Raw genomic sequence first — 19,838 nt, 5'->3', positions numbered from 1 at the left:
GATTGAGTTATGAATTTAATGGGGAGTTTTGAAATTGTTTTTTTTTTATAAATAATGAAATTGCGATTCCAAATTGTCGGATTTTGATAGGATTAGCTATGAATTTTAGTTTTCGTAATTATTGAGTTATTGAGTTTTTAATCTCCTTAGTTTTTGGGTGTGGTAACTGTTATATTACCAATCACAATTTATTATTAAGTTTTTTTTTATATATGTTTGGTCAACTAAAGTTTATTAAGTTTCGAATTTTTAATTTTAGTTTAGATGTGTCGTGATTGGTTTACAACTTTTTTTCTAATGATAAAAATTCAGTACAGAGCATGCAAACGTAAAGACATACTTGTGGCATCACTTTTTGGTGTTTTGGTTTACAATTTTATGATCTTCTGTTATTTAAAACATGCATATGTTGATGTAGGAATTAGGAAGATGATTCGCAACATGCATGTGTTAGGATGATTACAAGTGAAAATCTTATTAAGCTAAACCTTTAAAAATCTTTAATTTCCTCAAAGACGACCCATCACATACATTTAATAGTGTTTACATACTAATTAAACAAACACATGCAATAGAAAATAGCTTTTTACATAGAGATCAGAGTACCATTTTCAAATATAAAAAGGACAGATCGGTGATCACAACAACAATCTCCAAACCTATAGAAAAACGTCTAGATACACTCAGTCCTCACAACAATCTCGGTGCTTCGATCAGCAGAATTTGCTCAGCCATGGCAGACTCAACCTCCCTCATTGATAAACAAACAAAAGGAGGCTGGAACGCTGCCGTTTTCATAATCGGTTAACATTCACAGATAATTTGAAAATTGTCCTCCAAATTCCACCGATTTGGATATATATACGCGTGATTTCTTATCAAATTTGTAGAGAATATGAAACCTAATCTATATACATTAATCTTTTGCAGTAGTGGAGATGACAGAGAGATTTGCGTTCTACGGTCTTGCAAGCAACCTAATGACATATCTAACGAATGAGCTAGGCCAGTCCACGGCCACAGCAGCCAAGCACATCAACACATGGATCGGCGTTTCTTGCATTTTCCCCATTCTTGGGGCGTTTCTAGCAGATTCAATCCTAGGCCGCTTCAAGACCGTTCTCTTGTCTTCTTTCATTTATCTCCTGGTCCGCATATCTCATTCTTTTTTGTTGTTAGATCCCAAGCCGCCGAAACCAAAACTAGTTAATGTGAACTACTAATATGAATGTAATAATTTGTACAGGGAATGGTGATGTTACCGATGTCGGTGACGGTGGTGGCATCAAGGATGAGAGAAAAAGTGTTCTTTATGGCGTTGTACGTGATGGCGGTTGGAGAAGGAGGGCACAAGCCATGCGTGATGACCTTCGCGGCTGACCAGTTCGGAGAGGCCACGAAGGAGGAGAAGGCAGCAAAGACATCATTCTTCAACTATTGGTATATGGCCATCGTTCTCGCTTCTTCCATAGCTGTTCTTGCCCTCATCTTCATTCAGGTATTTTCTTTTCTCTTTTTTACTTTTTTTATGAAAACAAACCTTTTTGGCTTTTTTTTTAATGTATATTTCAAATCAAAAAAATAATATATTCATATGCTGGTTTCAATAATTAATCACGTTATGAAGCTAAAAAACTATTGGTATTTGGCAGTCCATCGTCTTCGCTTCATATGCTTTCCTAAAATACTTCAGAAATGTGTATTTTGGGGTCTTCTGCATTGGTTGGCATAATATGGTTGGCAGGAAACTAACAGTTTAATAATAATATCATCCAATCGCACTGAAAAATATGTAAATCAAAAGTTTATTATAGGAATAATAGAAAATACACGATGATTTGTGACATTTATCTTTCAAACGCTATATTTGTATCAATGAGCAAAAACCAGGACACAAAATGTTGTTCCACTTTTTATTACACAGGAACGAGTGAGTTGGTCAGCAGGATTCAGCGTAATAGCAGGAAGTGTCGGAATAGCTATAGTGATTTTTCTGATCGGAATTCCTAAATATCGAAAACAGTTTCCGGTCGGAAGCCCTCTCACGAGGGTTGCTCAGGTCATCGTCGCTGCCTCTAAAAAATGGCGCTTGAGCACCACGCGCCACCATTATGGCCTCTGCTACGAGGAGGAGGAGGAAGACAAGTCGTCGGAGTCAACAAATGCTAACAAAATACATCTCCTTGCTAGAACCAACCAATTCAGGTACTTGCTTTATACTATATATGGTTTTTTTTTTTTAATATATATCACATCAATTTCAACGACAGTTTTTTAAACAAAATCTGATATCCAAAGTGGTCCAACTTGCTCGTTTTTGGGGCACATCGTATGCATCTTAATGTTAATATATTGCCATAAAGTATGACCTAAGTTAAAGTACGTAGTCCACTTGGAACTGAGTCACTGGGGTGGCACCTGTCTCGATTAAATATGTATATACAGAGGATTGCGTTTTAGATCTTCCCACCGATGATTTTTGTTTTCTATTTCGAGCTTTTTAGGAAATTTATATCTTATGAATTTGTGAAGACCTTTAGAAATGATTATAATGATATATGATACGACCGACTATTACATTATCTCTTCCTTTGAACGTGCATGAAATCACGTGAACACTTAGAATTTGTGCTATAATTAAATTTTGTAAATGAAGTGAACTAATTAAATACATTAAACAAGCTTTTATCATTCTATTACTCAATGAAAATTTACAATGCAATTTGGGCATGGTTTGGACTTCGGAGCATGAAACATTTTTTTTTTGAGTCAGGACCCAAGACAGAAAAAACACAAGAACATTGGTGTTTAGCCCGCGACTTGCGCGGGCCAAAATTTTTTAAAAACAAAAATAAAAATTTATGCTATAAATTGAAAATAATTAAAACAACTATTTAAGACATAAAAAAATCAAAATAAAATTAATTAAAATAGTAAACAAAATTCAAAATTAATTACTTTAAAAATACTTTATAACTGAATAATCCACAAACTAATTTAATTAAAATAAATTCTAGTTTTTCGTTTCCTATTTTTTCCTCTTTATTATTTTTTTTTCTTTCTTCTTCATCGTTTTCTTCCTTATTCTTCTTTTGTCCATATTTTTTCTTTTTTTTTCATGTCTTATTCTTCATTTTTTTCCTTCTTCTCATATTTCTTATTCAAATTTATCATTACATCTTTTTTTATTATTTAACACATTCGTCTTCTTCGTCTTCTTCTTCTTTTTTGTTTTTACGGTTTATTCTTCTTCTCCTTATGATTTTTTTTCATATTACGTACTCTTCATATTTTTATGACTCTATATCTTTTGAGGCTGAGAAAAAAGATAAATACATATTTCAAACTTAAAACTCTCCTTAAAAGTGTGTTATATTTATTGTTAGATAAGAAAGCTGCATTAAATTTTGTAGCTTGCTCCTTTCGAACAATCAAAACTGTTTTTGGGTAATCAACTTTAAAAAAGAGCTTAAACATATATACCAAAAAAAAAATTCTCAAAATTTCTTAATTATGCTAATAACAAAAATATCAAAAATTATAACAAATATCAAAATAAGACTTTAAGTAAAATGGAGTCTCCACAAAAGGGTTATGACATTTTCACGGTCCCAAGATTTGCAGAATTTTGTATATAATTTATCATCAACTTCTTTCACATTGTTGTGCTATAATATTTATTTGTTACCCTATTAAATAATTTTAAAAAATAAAGAAAATACAAAATTAGATGGAATTGAATCCTTCCAACATACAAACTTAAGAAAACCTAGAGTTTTAGCTACTTAAAAATTTTACATCTTTTGTGAAACTTAAGCAAGAGAAGCTTTACTGTGATCTAAAAACAACATTTTATAATTAACAGTTCAAACTCAACCGGAAACACATGAGATGAAAGCACTTCACACGAAAAAGATTTCAGTTGGAGAAATGTGCAAAATATCAAAGTACAAATAGTTACATTTTTCTCCTGTCTCTGCCCATAAGTAAAATATAGGAATCAGAAACCAATATCAGAAAATATCTCAACACTGGACATAAGTGACAACACACACAAAGCCCATTCAAATAAAGTGATGTTCGAATAAAAAATAGTAATTTTGTTCATGTGTCATCATTATTATCAATAGAACTAACTTTGAGAGTAAGAATATGCCAAGTGGACTAACATTTTTGCTGGAACTAAACTCCTTATTAGCTTGTTTTCTTTTGTTCTCGGCAGCGACAGGTGGGGTCTTGGATAAAACACAGACCACCATGTTCTGCACCTCGTTCACCGAAGCTTCTTTTGAACTGTTATAAATTTAGGATTCATCAGATCAAATAATAATCCATAATCAGATGATTAAACCTGTGTTTTTTGTATGTGTTCTTTTAAAGTTTCATGTACCTTCCAAAAGTTCAATCAGCTTGGCAATCTTCACAAGAACCAGGTGAACTCACGTTCATTGCCATGAGGGATTTCGACACCGTATGTCCTATAGACCATTCTGAATCATCACCAAGAGCCTACACCACAAAACAGAATACATGATCTTTTTGTAATAATTTTTTAAAACATATAAAACGCTAATATCTGACTCCGAAAACTGGTTCGGTTCATGACCATAATCTAGATCTTCATCACCAGCAAATGAAATATGTTGCATCGCAAGATGAAACAATAAAACACGAGCACCTAAGAAAGAAAAAACAAAAACAATCAAAACTTAAAACAGATGATTAAACCTGTGTTTTTGTATGTGTTCTTTTAAAGTTTCATGTACCTTCCAAAAGTACAATCAGCTTGGCAACCTTCACAAGAACCAGGTGAACTCACGTTCATTGCCATGAGGGATTTCGACACCGTATGTCCTATAGACCATTCTGAATCATCACCAAGAGCCTACACCACAAAACAAAATACATGATCTTTTTGTAATAATTTTTTAAAATATATAAAACGCTCTTATCTGACTCCGAGAACTGGTTCGGTTCATGACCATAATCTAGATCTTCATCACCAGCAAATGAAATCTGTTGCATCGCAAGATGAAACAATAAAACCAAGCACCTAAGAAAGAAAAAACAAAAACAATTAAAACTTAAAACAAATAAGAATCAATAAATTAAAAAGGCTCGACTCAACCCCAACTAATAAAAAAAGAAAGAAAAGTGCACCAAAACTGGCTAATATATAAAACATAAATATGATAGATAATAAAAAAAAAATCACAAATCTAAACCTAAAGCAAAAAAAAGAAAATAAAATGTTACCCTTCGGTATAGCAGTAAACTAAACAATCAACGATCAAGAAAGTCCCGCTAAAACACCACATCCTAAACAGAAAAAAAAAACATCAAACGTTATTATTAATAAGAAGAATTTATAAAATATAAATAGTTACCAACTTCAAATATACATCAGAACAAAATATATTCTTGAAGAGCTATAAAAGGGAAGACACAAGGTATCACCTAACATATATACAAAAATGTAGATCTACATGAATATAAAACAAAAATAACAACCGAATAGAAAATTAAACAGCACAAAAACTATTTTTTTAAGAAGTCACAAGATCACTAATGTAAAACACACGAAATATATAGTTTACATGATCGCCAAATATTATAACTGTGTAAGTGAAGAAAAAAAATTGGTTGAAAAATCTTTAAAATTTATGCAAATCGGATAATTCATATATATATTTTTTATTAAAAAACAATATCTAAGTATTTATCAAGACTTACTTAAAGATTAAGAGAGTAACATAACTATATATGATGATTTTTTTATTTTTTAATGTTTTTTATAATTCATATAAATATTTTAAAAAAAAAAAAACAATATATAAGTATCTATTAAGTAAGATTTACTTAAAGATTTATGGAGTAACATAATTACATATGATTATTTTCGATTTTTATTTTTTTTTTATAAAAATTAATTTAAATAAAATTAGTTTCGTTTTTTATTTTTGTTTTAAAAAATCGTGATTTTAGTTGTAAAATCGTGATTTTTGATTTGATAAAATCATAGATTTTGATCAGATTGAGATAACATCATGTATTTTGATTTGATTTAATTTAATATTATTACAACCTATATATAATCGTGATTTTAGTTGTAGATAATTTTTTGTTTTATTTTAAATTAAAAATAATTTTAAAGAGGGGTAAAGGGTAATTAGCCACTTTAAGATTATTTTTTTTTTAAAAACAATATCTAAGTATCTATTAAGTAAGATTTACTTAAAGATTTATGGAGTAACATAATTATATATGATGATTTTCGATTTTTAAATTTTTTTTTATAAAAATTAATTTAAATAAAATTAATTTCGTTTTTTATTTTTGTTTTAAAAAATTGTGATTTTAGTTGTAAAATCGTGATTTTTGATTTGATAAAATCATAGATTTTGATCAGATTGAGATTTATAAAAATTAATTTAAATAAAATTAATTTCGTTTTTTATTTTTGTTTTAAAAAATTGTGATTTTAGTTATAAAATCGTGATTTTTGATTTGATAAAATCATAGATTTTGATCAGATTGAGATAAAATCATGTATTTTGATTGGATTTAATTTAATATTATTACAACCTATATATAATCGTGATTTTAGTTGTAGATAATTTTTTGTTTTATTTTTAAATTAAAAATAATTTTAAGGAGGGGTAAATGGTAATTAGCAACTCTAAGATTCAATGAGAGAGCTTTAAACGAAATTTTTACTTCGTTTATAATATATATGATTAATCATCGAACTTAGTTTTAATCTTCCATATATCCTAGAAATTAGTCAAATATCTCGATGATCAGAAATAAATTAAGATTGAAGGAATAAATCGAAGAACATGCAAACGTAATATTACATAACTAATTAACTATAGGCATCACTTTTTAGTGTTAATTTTTTTTTTTTTAACTAACGGTGGTAAACAAAAGTAAGGACAAAATAATAATTGCATCTCAGAAAGCATAATAATCTCCAATGGTATCATATAATTAGTGAACCAGTGGTACTAGCTAGTGTGTGGTAGATCATTATTAATGGTTTAATGGACTTTTCTCTTTCTAACTGTGACAAACAAAAGTGAGGGCTTAAAAAACCATTTGCATCTAATGGACATTAAACTCGCATAATGAGCTACCACTAATTATATGATATCATTTTACATAATGCAGATTTTTGGACAAAGCTACAATTATCGATGGGATTGATAATACGTCGAACAAAAGTAGAAACCCATGGAGATTATGTCCCGTGAACCAAGTGGAAGAAGTAAAGCTAATATTGAGGCTCATACCAATTTGGATAAGCTTGATTATGTTTTGTGCCACACTAACTCAGCTCAACACATTCTTCTTAAAGCAAGGAAGCATGATGAATAGAACCATTGGAGATCACTTTACCATCCCTCCTGCTGCTTTCCAAAGCATTGTTGGTGTCACCATCCTCATTCTCATTCCTTTTTACGACCGTGTATTTGTCCCTACCCTCCGTAAGATCACAAATCACCATTCTGGAATCACTTCTCTCCAGAGAATAGGCGTTGGCTTATTTGTCGCTACTTTAAACATGGTAAAGTGATTTGTGGACTATTCTAATAATCAAATTATACATTTATTACCATCATTACGAGGTCTTGAATGATTTAAAGTAGTCAAATGATTGGCCTTGACAGTTTATGAAGTTGTGTGTTTTATAACAGATGATATGTGGGCTTGTGGAAGCAAAGAGACTTAAAGTTGCGAGAGATCATGGATTAATTGACTCTCCAAAAGAAGTTGTTCCCATGAGTAGCTTGTGGTTACTTCCCCAATACATACTAGTGGGTATTGGAGATGTTTTCACTATTGTTGGTATGCAAGAGCTTTTTTATGATCAGATGCCTGAAACTATGAGAAGTATCGGTGCAGCGATCTTTATTAGCGTAGTTGGAGTCGGGAGTTTTGTTAGTACTGGGATTATATCGGCCGTTCAAACAATCAGCAAAAGCCACGGTGAAGAATGGCTTGTCAACAACCTGAACAGAGCACATCTTGATTACTTCTATTGGGTAATTGCATTGCTTAACGCTGTGAGCCTCTGCTTTTATATGTTTATAGCTAACCGTTTCGTCTACAAGAAACTGCAAGACAAAGAGGATGATGATAATGATGTTGAAGGAGAAAGAGAAGTTTGATCAAAATGTTTTGAAACTATTAGAAGCTTCTTAATATTCTCTATGGAGGGTTCCATATCGGCCTTATGTTTATCTTAGTTTGTATCCAAACTCAAATGTGTAACAATTGATTGCTGTGGTTACCAAAAAAAAAAAAACTTTACTTCTCTTAGTGTTGTATCAAATCTACTTGTTACTGATACATATGCAAAGTGGAGATATTTGAAGATCTACAAGCAGCAAAGCTGTGAATTAATACCATTTCGAAGCTACAATAATTTACAGATTTAGGTGTTCCCTTCCGATCGGACAAAGCTAAGATGAGACAGGTAATTGCTTTCTGCTAAATCGTGTAGCGTGCGCCGGCTTCGTGTTGTCTCCTGCTCCACTTTCATGTAATCTCCATTCAATAATTTATCACTCCTTTCAGCATCCTGCTTAAGAACAAAACAAATAGGGGATTTACTGATCCAGTGATAGAAAGAAGATGACCCTTGTATAATATCTTATATTTCTTCACCAAATGCATACTTTATATCCAAGCTTTTGTGGTCTAATAACTTAATAATTACAGAGCAATGCGAAAAAAAAGCAACCGTACCTCTAGGAATCTCATCATTTGCTCTTCAATAGTGCCACGCATGGTTAAGGTTTCTACATAAATAGGGCGCTTTGCGCCCATCCGATGAGCACGACTGATAACTTGCTCTTCCATGCTGCTCATATTTTTCAACAGTTGTCGCAGTTAGCAACACCATACAATGGAAAAACAATTGACTGGACACTGAATTGTATGAAAGGCGTTGTAGTCAAGAATTTATATTTAACCACCCAATTTCGCTTTTAGATTTTTTTTTTCCCACACTGAGAGAAATAAATAGAAAGGCCAAATGATTAACGCCGGAAACTCCAAAATTTCAAATCCATAGAATTGAGGATTTATAAAATGAGAGATAGAAGAACATCAAGTTTTAAATTTTGCTACTGATATCTTGTCAGTGATTGCTGAATGTAAAATTGTTCAAAGTCATACCTTTTATCCCAGATTGGTTCCATCAGGAACACATGTGTTACAAAACTCAAATCAAGACCTAGCGCAGCACTTCCATCCATCAAAAGTGCCATGCAATCAGGATCGTCCTGGAACATTGCCAGGGAATTTATCTGAAAAGTTGAAATCGAAAATTGTTAATCTTCACAGGAAATCAAGACGAAAAAAACAAACAAGCATCAGCAGACAAGTACCTTTTTAGCCGAGTGCATTGGACTGTACATTCCAGCAAACTTTATGCCAGCAATTGTCAACTACAAAAGCGTGATATAAGATTGCTCAAAGCTTAAGACACGATTGAAAAGAAACAAAAAATAACCTTAAATACACGGTAATTCATACCTGTTGTTCAATTACGTGAATATGCTCAAGAAATTGAGAGAAAATCAAAACTTTATCAACAAGTGCCATCTGAGATCCAAAATCCTGTTCTTGTAATTCTTTCCCTAAAAAGGCTTTCGAGGTACCAGGGGGATTTTCTTCCAGGTTGTCATAGTTACTCTTGTTGGAAGAGAAAATGTTTTTTCTATTACCCTCACGTAATTTCCTCAGCCTGTCCACGAGATAACTGACTTTACTGCTGGACGTAGATTGCCAGTCAGGATTCCAGTCATCCTGAATAATAAAGAGAAAGCATTTGAGTAATATCCTCCAGGAACCAAGTCGTTAACTTATAAAAATGGTTTATTTATACGCATGTATACATACCTGGTTATATGAAGGCTGTAACTCAATAAGATCCTTTGGCACAGGCCATTTTGGGTTTGGATTTTCTGGTCGAGCCAACATTTCAGGAGTCTGCATCTCATATAAGTATCCACAACCAGGAAAAGTACACCTTTCGCTATCAAGAGCAACGCAATCAAGGCACAGTAGGTGTCTACATGGAGTTATTACAGGAAGTCGGCACCATTCCCCACATCTATTTATAAGATTGACGAACAAAAGTAAATTTAGATACTTGTGGATACTTGTGTCAAATGCCCTAAACTAATGACAGCATTGGATCAAAGACATACCTTTTACAGTTACAACCACTAATAAGGCTATCTTGAATATAAGAATACTCCTCGGTCGAAAGGTCCAGACCACTTTCTACTAAAGCACCCATTGTCTCTTTGATATCCTGACCTGCGTCAGTCATTTTAATATGCCCAGCCACACAGCAAGATAGTCTGACATTATTAATGGTAGCGCTTCGAAATTTCCACTGTTTAGAGTTAAGCAGACTTTCCACATGAGACGGGTCATTCCAGTCAGCTAATAAGATATTACGCCTCACTGTATCCACTAGTTCATTGTAGCTTCTTGCATGCCCTGTAACGAAATTAAGGTAGGTCAACTTCTTGATACACGGAGGAATCATCCGCAGATCTTTCTTTCTAGAACATATCATGCATCTCTGAAGCAGCTGAAGTAAACGTGAACGACCCTCCTCCATTTCTGCTTCAAATGGTCTAAGGATGCCAGCTTCCCAAAACTTTAGATTTTCTCCGTATACTTCCTCGTGAAGAAACTTTAAAAGAGATTGGAGATGGGAAAGCTGACTATTTGGCGTGTTAGGGGTTGGTGTTCCTGTCAGTAACCAACGACTACAAGCTGTCAGAGAAACAGCCATCTGAAACTTATTTGTCAAACTGAGACTAGAACCAAGAGTGTGTCCTTCATCTAGCATGACCCTCAGCCAATGCACTTGGATCAATGGGCTTTTCTTCCGAGGATTCCATTCTGCACTTAAGCGACTAAAAGTTGTGATCACAACATCATAGTCCCAAGCCAGGCTGTGCGGAGAAAGTTTCTTATGGTCAGTCCAAATGAGGATACGTAGCTGACCAGGGCTGACATGTTTTTGGATTTGTGTTTTCCAGTGATCAACTAAATTCGCTGGCACGACAATTAGAGTTGCTTTGGACAAATACAATCTAAATGCATCTAGCGGCCGACAGAGAGCAACCTTGAGGGCAGGTGAATCAAATACTAAGTTCTCAAGAAACTTTGGATAATACCATCTAGTGACACCTTTTTCAACCCTACACGTCAGACCAAATGCTTGAAATATTCTCTGAAATCCACGGACATCTAATGGTGGACCTTGTAAGCCAGCTGTTTCCATCTGTGAGAGCTTCTCAAGAGGGAGTTTAGCAAGCCAAATTAGGGCTTTCTTTACGGTCTTGTTCACTGAAGACTTGTTTTTCCTAAGGACACTGGTGAAGAAAGAGATATTATCTTTTTGTTCACCAGAAGTTCCCTTAGTATAAAACCCTTGCAAGTAATTTATTGGTTGAGATCTATCCCACAATTCTTCAGGATCCTTACAACTCTGATATGCAGGGTCACCATTGTTGCTACAAAACCATGCAGAACCAGCAACAGATATACCTTCATCTACTATTCTCCGCCACTTTGAGCAAGAATCACACTGTATCCAGATATCGTTTTCCTCATCCGAATCAGTAGGACCCTTTCTCTTACAACCGGTTATCATGCCACATTTCTTCCAATTCCTTATTCTTTTAACTTCCATCACTTCGGAGTTCTCTGATGCGCCATCATATGCATCCAAGAGATTTTTTCTGACTTTACTCAAGCTCTTTCTACGTTGATCTAATTCTAAACCCATGGAAGCACGGATGGGAGTTTCAAAGTCGTTTTCAAAGTCTGAGTTCTTCGACTCGAAAGTTTGACCATCTGGATCCATCAGCGTAGCTTGCTTAAGGGGCAACGATTTCGACTCCAGCAGCGGACTAAAGGCATCACACGACACCTGGCGTCGACTACTTGGACTTAGAAATCTCTTTACAGTAAACATGCTGTTAGAAGTCAAGTGGTCACTCGTGTATTCATAATAACCGCATTTTTTGTCATTTTTATGTGTACACCAAATGACAGGAAGTCCCTCAGGCGGATCAGCCATTGTTCCTAGCGTCTTTAGAATAAGGGACAATGCTGTTATCGTCTTACCTAGACCTGGTTCATCGCAAAACATTCCCCCACGGAAATCCTTAACCATAGGAGCTGCCTCAGTGATTATATTTCCAGACACAACATTTATACAGAAACTAAACCCATCCTCAGTATCAAAGTTCAAGTATAAGGGATGTGATAAAACTTCAGGTTTCCTCTCACGCTCCAACATCCAACTAACAGCGGCCTGCTGATGAGGAAAGAGTTTTAGATTCATACATGGCACAATTAGAAAGGCCAATGATCGTAAGAGACGGCAGACTCCTGCAATGCTAACAAGATCCTTTGGGTTAAGTTTCATCAGTATGCTAATCAAAACGTCATCTGAGAGATCCCAAATGCCAGATACACAAGAGTCAATGGATGGTGATACTCTCGAAGAATCAAACACACCATTGTTTCCTGGACTGGGCAAGCTCTTAAAGATTTCATGTATTTTAAATAATCTTCTTTCTGGAGAATCTGGGGCACTACAGTGTAATTTGCAATCAAACACATGGCAGTCAGATAGATCCCAGATGGCCTTTACTCTTCCATTGGCTTCTTCCCAAATACTTTCCCCGTTAAGGATTGAGCTTCTCAGTCCCCAGTCACAGCTGCAAAGAACTGAAACACATTATAAAACAAAACAAAAATGCGAGAGAAGTATCTTTTCACACCCATTCACAAAAGAAGTTTGCATTCATAACAGCAAATTCCCATTTGACATATAAGCATAAAGATCTGAAAGTGATACATAAGAAAAAGAAAACTATTACTCCATCCTCCACGGATACTCTCATGGAATTTCTAATAAAATCTGTCAGATATCCAATACAAAATATGTAGAGACGAAAAGGAGTCCAGCATATAATTCTTTCCCAAACATAACTAACAGGGAGAGATATAGGAGAAGTATCTACAGATACCAGACCATATAGTATCGTAAGTTGATCAGCTACCAAGAACAAGAAACAGCATTGCTAATATAAAACGTGAACCCTAATCGAACTATCTCACAGTAGACCTCCAAACCAAATACATGTGACGCACGCAGAGCTACAAACAAAACCTGATTTCTACTCTAAGCACCAGCACGTGTTCGTCCTAAACCTAACAACTACGGTAAACAGAGGGAGACTCAGTTCCAAAAGAATTACCTCAAGTGCTTAAACAACGCAGCAGCAGTAGCCTGACATTTAGGAAATTGCCACCCCGACCACAATGTAACAGGCAGGAAAACATCAACTAACACCACAGCTCTTTCTTCTCCATTCTCACCCTTATCAGCCTTCACAACACGGCACATGATCTTCAAACATTTTTTGGTGACCAAAGCGTGAAGTTGATGCACTACGCTTATGCTTCCATTCACCACGCCAAGACTCCTCACCCTCTTCCTTCCCCGTCCACTGCTCTTCTCCGGCTGGAAGCTTTTGCTCGCGGAGGAACCTCGTCTCTTCAATTTCTGAGATTTTCGTGCACCGTCTCTCTCAACGCACCTGTGGCGTTTCGGTGTAGTCTCCAATCCACAGTCTTCCATTGTTCCGCAATTCTCAACATCCCGATCTCCTTCGGCGGCGGCGATTTCCGCAATTAGGGATTTGGGATTAGAGCTAGGATTGATGAGGGATAAGAGCAAGCCGTTCTCCGATTTGAAACCGGTGAAGGAACCATCATTGAAGACGAAACAAGAGGAGTCCAGTGAAAGTCCATGCGGAGCACCAGGCGAATCGACGGAAAGAACAGCACAGAGGAAACCACAGAGTTTGTGATCAGATTCTCCGGGAACAGCCATCGGCGGAATCTAATCGACCGCGAAATTGAACAATTTAGGCTTTTATGATCTATTCTAGGAAAAATCTCATCGTTTGGTTTCTCGCTTGTCGACCTCAGCGAAAAAATTATCAGATTTGGAAGAAATTAGGCTTTTAAGGGTTTAAAAAAATCAAGTTAAATACTCCGTGTTAGGGCGAAAAAACTCATCGCTGGATCCTCTCTCATCCACCACAGTTCCACGTATGCTCTTTCAACCAATGATACAACTTCATGTGTAGACTTAGTCCTACGTGTAAATTACAACAAAATCGATTAGTCCTAAGAACACATGATAGCAAAAAATTCAACATTTAGGATAATTTTAGTTTTATCGATTTTTAGATAAATTTTATATATTTTGGCAATCCACAGACCAAGACGGATGATTAAGCTTCATCATCCAAAAGATGTGAGGCCATGGAGTTCTGTGATCAAACATACAAATACATAATCATATGAGATCAACTCTCAAAGCTTCAATTTTTATTCTTATCGAGTGACAAATCAACCGAGACATGAGTCTTAAATCCATCATCCTCACATAAATCACACAAAACTTCCACAAACTTATAGCATCAGGAACACAAAATCAACAATTCTCAGGATCTAATCTACTGAGAGCATTTCTCCAAGTATGCTTTCCAGCCTTCAAGTCGATACTCATGAGCAGTCTCTGCTGGTTTCTCCGCCTTTATGATCCCTCGTCCCACGATTATGATATCACTTCCCCTCTCACTAATCACCTGGAAACAAGAAAAGAGCAATGGACCTTCAAATACTGAATATGTATGGAAGATGAGTGTGTTAAGGTTGGGAGAGTGACTCACAGAGTGTGGAGTGTTGTATTGCTGACCAAGTGCATCACCACCTTTCACCATTTGAACACCAGGCGTTGCATGAATCATAGACGGATTCACATCTCCGCATTTCCAAGACGCTGGATTAACCGAGATGAATCCAATTACAAAATCCAAATGAGCCTCTGCGATTTTCACCGCTGCTGCAGTGTAGTCTCCTGTAGCAAGGTTACCTGCAGAGCTCATTTCAGCTAGCAAAAGCAGACCCTTACCACGAGGCAAACCCTGAACCATAGTAAAATCGAGGAATGCCTCCAAAATATCAGCAAAAACCAAAAAAAGAATCAATAATATAGCAAAGAGAAATGGAAAATACCTTCAATTTCAGGCCATCCACGATTCCTGGCCCCGATATTATGTGAGCGTTTATAATATCAGCCCACTCTAATATTTTAAAGACGCCTCTGCAAACAAAACCACAACAGAGAGATTTTTTTATGAAAACTTGAAAAGGTTTTTCAATGAAGGCTAAGTGACATAACGTAGCAAAAAAATTACCCTTCATATTGCATTGTGACAGTGTTACCAATGTCTGCAAACTTGCGATCCTCAAATATGAGAAAGTTGTGCTTGTCTGCTATCTGAAGTAACAGTAACAATATAAATCGATGAGCATCGAAAAGTGAAAACATATCCCTAATCAATAACAACAGACTTCAGACACATATTATAATGTAGAGGTTACACAATCTTCAATTTATATGCCAAACCTATCCAAAAAACATTTCCAAAAACGTGTAAGAATAGTGTGAGCAAATTGATTACCGCACGGAGTTTAGAGCCAAAGTCAGAGGTGAAATCAGGCAGAATATCAACATGAGTCTTCAAGAGACAAATCTCTGGTCCCACCTTCACCAACACAAACATTTATATATTTATCAGATGGAAATTCTTCAAATTTTGATACCAATTCGAATAAAACCAATTCTCCAACTCCAAGAATCGAAATTTAATGATTCAAACCTTATCGGCGATGTCTAGCAACTCGGCGGCGGTTCCAACATCGGCGGCTAAGCAGAGATTGGTTTCTTTCATCATCATAATCTCAAACAGCTTCTTCCCCATCGGATTCTTGGAAATCTCCGACCTTTCCTTGAACCCTAAAACCCTAGCTTTGATCTTCGGTTTCTCCACGCTCGGGACACTAACCCTACGGTTCTCTTCCAGAAACTTGAGCAAATTCGCTTCCACACCTTCTTCAATCTTCCCCTTCTCCTTCAAGACCCTAACCATATCCGTCAACATAATCATTGAATGGAGCTTAATCCCATTCTCCGCCAGATTCTCCCTGCCGCCTTGTTGCCTGTCGATAAGAACCACCGCGTCGCTAACCTTGAGACCAACGGCACGAAGAGGCGTCGCCGTCTCGAGAACAGAGGCGCCACTGGTCACAAGATCCTCGATAATGAGGCAAGTTTGATCCTTTTCGAAGATTCCTTCGATTGCTTTGGATGTGCCGTAGTCTTTGATCTCCTTACGGCGCATGAGCATAGGGATGCCATTGGAGACAGAGACGACGGTGGCGATGGGGAGAGCAGTGTAAGGTACGCCACAGACGACGTCGAAGGAGGCGGAAGGTGGAAGAGATGAGATGAGAGTCTGAGAGATCTGCGTTAAGAGGGAAGGATATGAGACGATGAGACGGAGGTCGATGTAAACTGGAGAGTAGATTCCGGATTTGAGCTTGAAATTGCCGAACTTTACGGCGCCGATCTCGTGGAGCTGAAGAATCAGTGACTCCATGGCTGACATTTTTTCGCCTTTAGTATCGGATTCGTTTGCTCTGAGGTTTTTGGATGGTTTTTGAGAGAATTGAGACTCAGCAATGACTGCACACTACAGAGTGTGGGCTTTTAATACCTTAGGTTTTTTTTTTTGGGTTTCACCGTTTTTTTTTTTGTCAAAAAAAAACAAAGTAATTACGAACGTAAATACTAAATACTATACTTTACTTTTTCATTTAAAAATTAATGTTCACCATTAATTTATAATCATCTTCTACAATTAGTCTTTCTTATTAAATATAAGTAAGTTTTAATTTTATAATAACTTGGCAAAATAATTAAAATTCAACTGAAACTGAATTTGCCCAAAAAAGGACTTTAGTCTTAACATAATCATACACAGACAAAGAGACCTGTTCTGTCTTAAAAGGGAAATAAAAAAGTACAAAGGGAGATGATGATGACGATGACCACCCATCCCACACAGATTATATATGTTACAGGTTGAAGAAAAGGTGTAAGTAATCTAACATACAACAAAGATCACTTTCACTCATGATCTACATCAAACCAAAAGTAGAGGTAAGCCTTCGAATACATGACTCGAACACGCTGCAGAACCAAGTCTCCGCTCGTCGAAACAGCCTTTGCACCTCCCTCGATCCTTGTCTGCAATACGCTCACACTGTGTCCCTTGATTTTTTCAACAACAGCTTCCTTCACTTCCACGTGGCTCAAGATATCTTCTTCATTTCCTGCAGTGCTCACGATTGGGCAAGAGAGATGATCCAAAGGGTTTGTTTCACATTGAAGCACGCATCCATCGATTGTTAGCCTTCCACTCCTATGCAGCAAGCAGCAGCCGAGCTCGGCTTTCACTGTTAAATTCGCAAGCTTGCAGGTTGATAGCAATTCCAGGGCACTGCACAACAAAACCAACAACAAAAAAGCCGTATACCAAAAGAACTTTCTTTGCAATAGATACAGAAACACTAGCATTGCGACATAGAACAGGAAGTCACAAATTTCATTTTCTTTAAGCCGCAATGAAAAATGCGTTCTATGAAGCTAAACTCCCAGAAAGTAATAACTGTACAGTGAAAAATAACTTAAAGGGAATATGAGCTCCAAACCTGTCTGAACCTCGAGAACAGACGAGGGTGGTTTCATCAGGAATCTCACCTCCACCAATCTGAACAAAACACAGATGAGATAAAACTGAAAGATACTATTGCTTTATTGAAAATTGGTACTTATGCCTCAGCATCATACCACCAATTCCTCGGACAAGATGGTTAAATACTATTTCAGCCTCAAGACAGAGAGTCTTCCCACATAACCCACTGAAGTGTTCTAAGGTGCGTGCATCAGCAAATCCTAATTATATATCTATCATTCATAATCTGCAACTCCATTTGTTCATCCTACATCTTGTTATACTTTCAATAGCTTTTCATTACAGCTTACCTTCTTTCCAATGTGTTGCCCAATATGAGAAAAGGAGGATTACTAAGACTCAGGCGGCGGAGAATCCCAAAGTCAGTGGATCGTGACTCAAAAGAATCCCAAAATCTTCTCAGATTTGGAATTCCAACTTAATTTGTTTTTTTTCAAGTTCTCACCACAGCCAAGGAATTTTAGCTATCAAGTTCTAATTCTTTAACATTCATTAGAAATATCATTGTTAACTTGTGAAGCAACACTCAGAAGAATTTACAAACTAGAACAAACAGCCCGTGGATAGTTTCCAGTTATGAGATTGAAAGTAATTGCGCGCTCTCATTCATTTTTATTTTGGTACCTAAAATATGGATCTCTCCAATGCATATTGACTTCCGATACCAAGAGCTACAGCATGGAATAAATCTCCATACTTTCATCAGAATAGATATATGGCTATAAAGCATTTAATTTACAGATGTTGGTATAAATACTGATGAAGTTAGATATATTATTTACTACTTTTTGGGATACTGTTGAAGATATAAAACATAATTTCTTGTCAATGGAAGAAACGTTCGAGATTAGACCAATTCACAATGGTACTTCTAGAGAAGATTATGGAAACGAAAGAGTATAACATGGAAATGCAAAAACTTCCATGAAATATCAAGCAATTAGACTAGATATATGATAGACATACCAGGCAAAGAGGCTTTTTAATCTGAATATTAGAAACACGATGATTCCCACCAGCTCCTATTAAAATGGTATCGCCGGGTCTAGAGGGGACAATTTGGTCAGGTACTTACAAAAGACGTGTACAGCATAACAGATAACATCACAAACCTCGCTGCAGATACGGCTGCTTCAATGCTGGGGTAAACTCCAGGCTTGGTTAAATCCTTCACAAAACGGTCAACACGAAGCCACAAGCGAGGGTGACACGCCAGATATCTCCATCTGTGGCAAACGAGTGCTGTGTTATACCTATCTGCAAACTCAGAAGAGATACACAAACAACAAACACGTTGTGATGCGCAACAAATGCTCCAACTCAATCAAGTCGCATGCAAACAAAATGTGAAATCTTTGAAGCTTCACACAACACGATACAGATCAAAAACATACCACGTCAATACAAAAAAAATAGCTGTCTTGCTAATAGTGCTACATTACTACAAAGCTGTATCACACCAACTCAAGAAGAACTGATAATTCATTACAGAAATTGAGGCAAATACATGAGTAGAATTCAATTATGATTTCAATAGGATATGGAAGTCTAAAAGTCGCAATTTTGAGCCACAGAATCGTAATTGAGATGTAGATACTCAGTTGAGAATCTAATTGAGGTCAATTGGGGGAGAAATGTAAGCAGCAAAATCAACAATGAATTCAATAAGAGCAAATTGAACAGAGAAGCACAAAAATATCAGTAAACCCGATAAATGAATGCACAGAAGAAACCAATTTACCTGGAATTGGAGATAGGAAGCTGAGGATGTGCATGAGACAACCATCATCGAGATTGTTAAGAGATGCGAGAAGTTCAGGTTTCATTCTCATCTTCATCCTCGGTTCGGCAATCCTCTTGGGATGTCTCTCGTTGTCAAAATTTGAGATCTTAGTAATATCCATGGAAGCATGAACCCTAAAGTCCTCACCGTCGTTAATATCAGCCGAGTCAATCACGTTCTGACGTCATTTCGACATTTTTAATAGCTTCTGAGCTTGAGCTTCCTGGTATAAACCCGGTCAAATGCTTTGGTATAAGCCCGGTTTATAACTAAAAAGTATTTTATTTTAGGTATAAATATAATTGCTTTATATACTAAAAACAATTTAATTTTGG

The 19,838-nt window shown here is 36.0% G+C and overlaps 4 protein-coding genes across 6 annotated transcripts; 1 reads left to right on the top strand and 3 right to left on the bottom strand.

Moving 5' to 3' along the window:
• The first annotated feature begins 733 nt into the window (after positions 1-733).
• Positions 734-8,171, top strand: LOC18021223 (protein NRT1/ PTR FAMILY 5.4). The gene is made up of 6 exons (XM_024157772.1): positions 734-803; positions 931-1,148; positions 1,247-1,498; positions 1,925-2,205; positions 7,171-7,567; positions 7,698-8,171. Exons 1-6 carry the CDS (start codon positions 734-736, stop codon positions 8,169-8,171), a joined length of 1,692 nt encoding a protein of 563 aa, XP_024013540.1.
• Positions 8,172-8,284: 113 nt separating this feature from the next.
• LOC18021221 (F-box protein At3g54460) lies at positions 8,285-14,036 on the bottom strand. 2 transcript variants are annotated; one of them, XM_006403510.2, is made up of 8 exons: positions 13,305-14,036; positions 10,221-12,761; positions 9,910-10,123; positions 9,544-9,816; positions 9,396-9,455; positions 9,184-9,314; positions 8,752-8,866; positions 8,285-8,584 (listed from the first exon to the last, which is right to left on the bottom strand). In XM_006403510.2, the coding sequence occupies exons 1-8, from the start codon at positions 13,940-13,942 to the stop codon at positions 8,438-8,440; spliced, it is 4,119 nt and encodes a 1,372-aa protein (XP_006403573.1). In that variant the 5' UTR covers positions 13,943-14,036; the 3' UTR covers positions 8,285-8,437. The 2 variants fall into 2 exon arrangements, with proteins under 2 accessions (XP_006403573.1, XP_024013488.1); XM_024157720.1 differs by having other exon boundaries at positions 10,221-12,771; positions 13,305-13,781.
• A 387-nt stretch (positions 14,037-14,423) lies between these two features.
• On the bottom strand, positions 14,424-16,658 carry LOC18021220 (uridine 5'-monophosphate synthase). Its single transcript, XM_006403509.2, has 6 exons — positions 15,783-16,658; positions 15,585-15,668; positions 15,318-15,400; positions 15,136-15,223; positions 14,790-15,044; positions 14,424-14,705 (listed from the first exon to the last, which is right to left on the bottom strand). The coding sequence occupies exons 1-6, from the start codon at positions 16,569-16,571 to the stop codon at positions 14,574-14,576; spliced, it is 1,431 nt and encodes a 476-aa protein (XP_006403572.1). The 5' UTR covers positions 16,572-16,658; the 3' UTR covers positions 14,424-14,573.
• A 235-nt stretch (positions 16,659-16,893) lies between these two features.
• LOC18021219 (F-box protein SKIP5) lies at positions 16,894-19,723 on the bottom strand. 2 transcript variants are annotated; one of them, XM_006403508.2, is made up of 5 exons: positions 19,462-19,723; positions 18,833-18,977; positions 18,687-18,765; positions 17,677-17,735; positions 16,894-17,465 (listed from the first exon to the last, which is right to left on the bottom strand). In XM_006403508.2, exons 1-5 carry the CDS (start codon positions 19,622-19,624, stop codon positions 17,093-17,095), a joined length of 819 nt encoding a protein of 272 aa, XP_006403571.1. In that variant the 5' UTR covers positions 19,625-19,723; the 3' UTR covers positions 16,894-17,092. The 2 variants fall into 2 exon arrangements, with proteins under 2 accessions (XP_006403571.1, XP_024013700.1); XM_024157932.1 differs by lacking the exon at positions 18,687-18,765.
• Positions 19,724-19,838: the final 115 nt, after the last annotated feature.

Source organism: Eutrema salsugineum, unplaced genomic scaffold (genome assembly GCF_000478725.1).
Source record: "Eutrema salsugineum unplaced genomic scaffold, Eutsalg1_0 scaffold_16, whole genome shotgun sequence".
Taxonomy (NCBI): domain Eukaryota; kingdom Viridiplantae; phylum Streptophyta; class Magnoliopsida; order Brassicales; family Brassicaceae; genus Eutrema; species Eutrema salsugineum.
The sequence above is the reverse complement of the archived record's forward strand: the minus strand, read 5'-3'. Positions and strand labels throughout refer to the sequence as shown.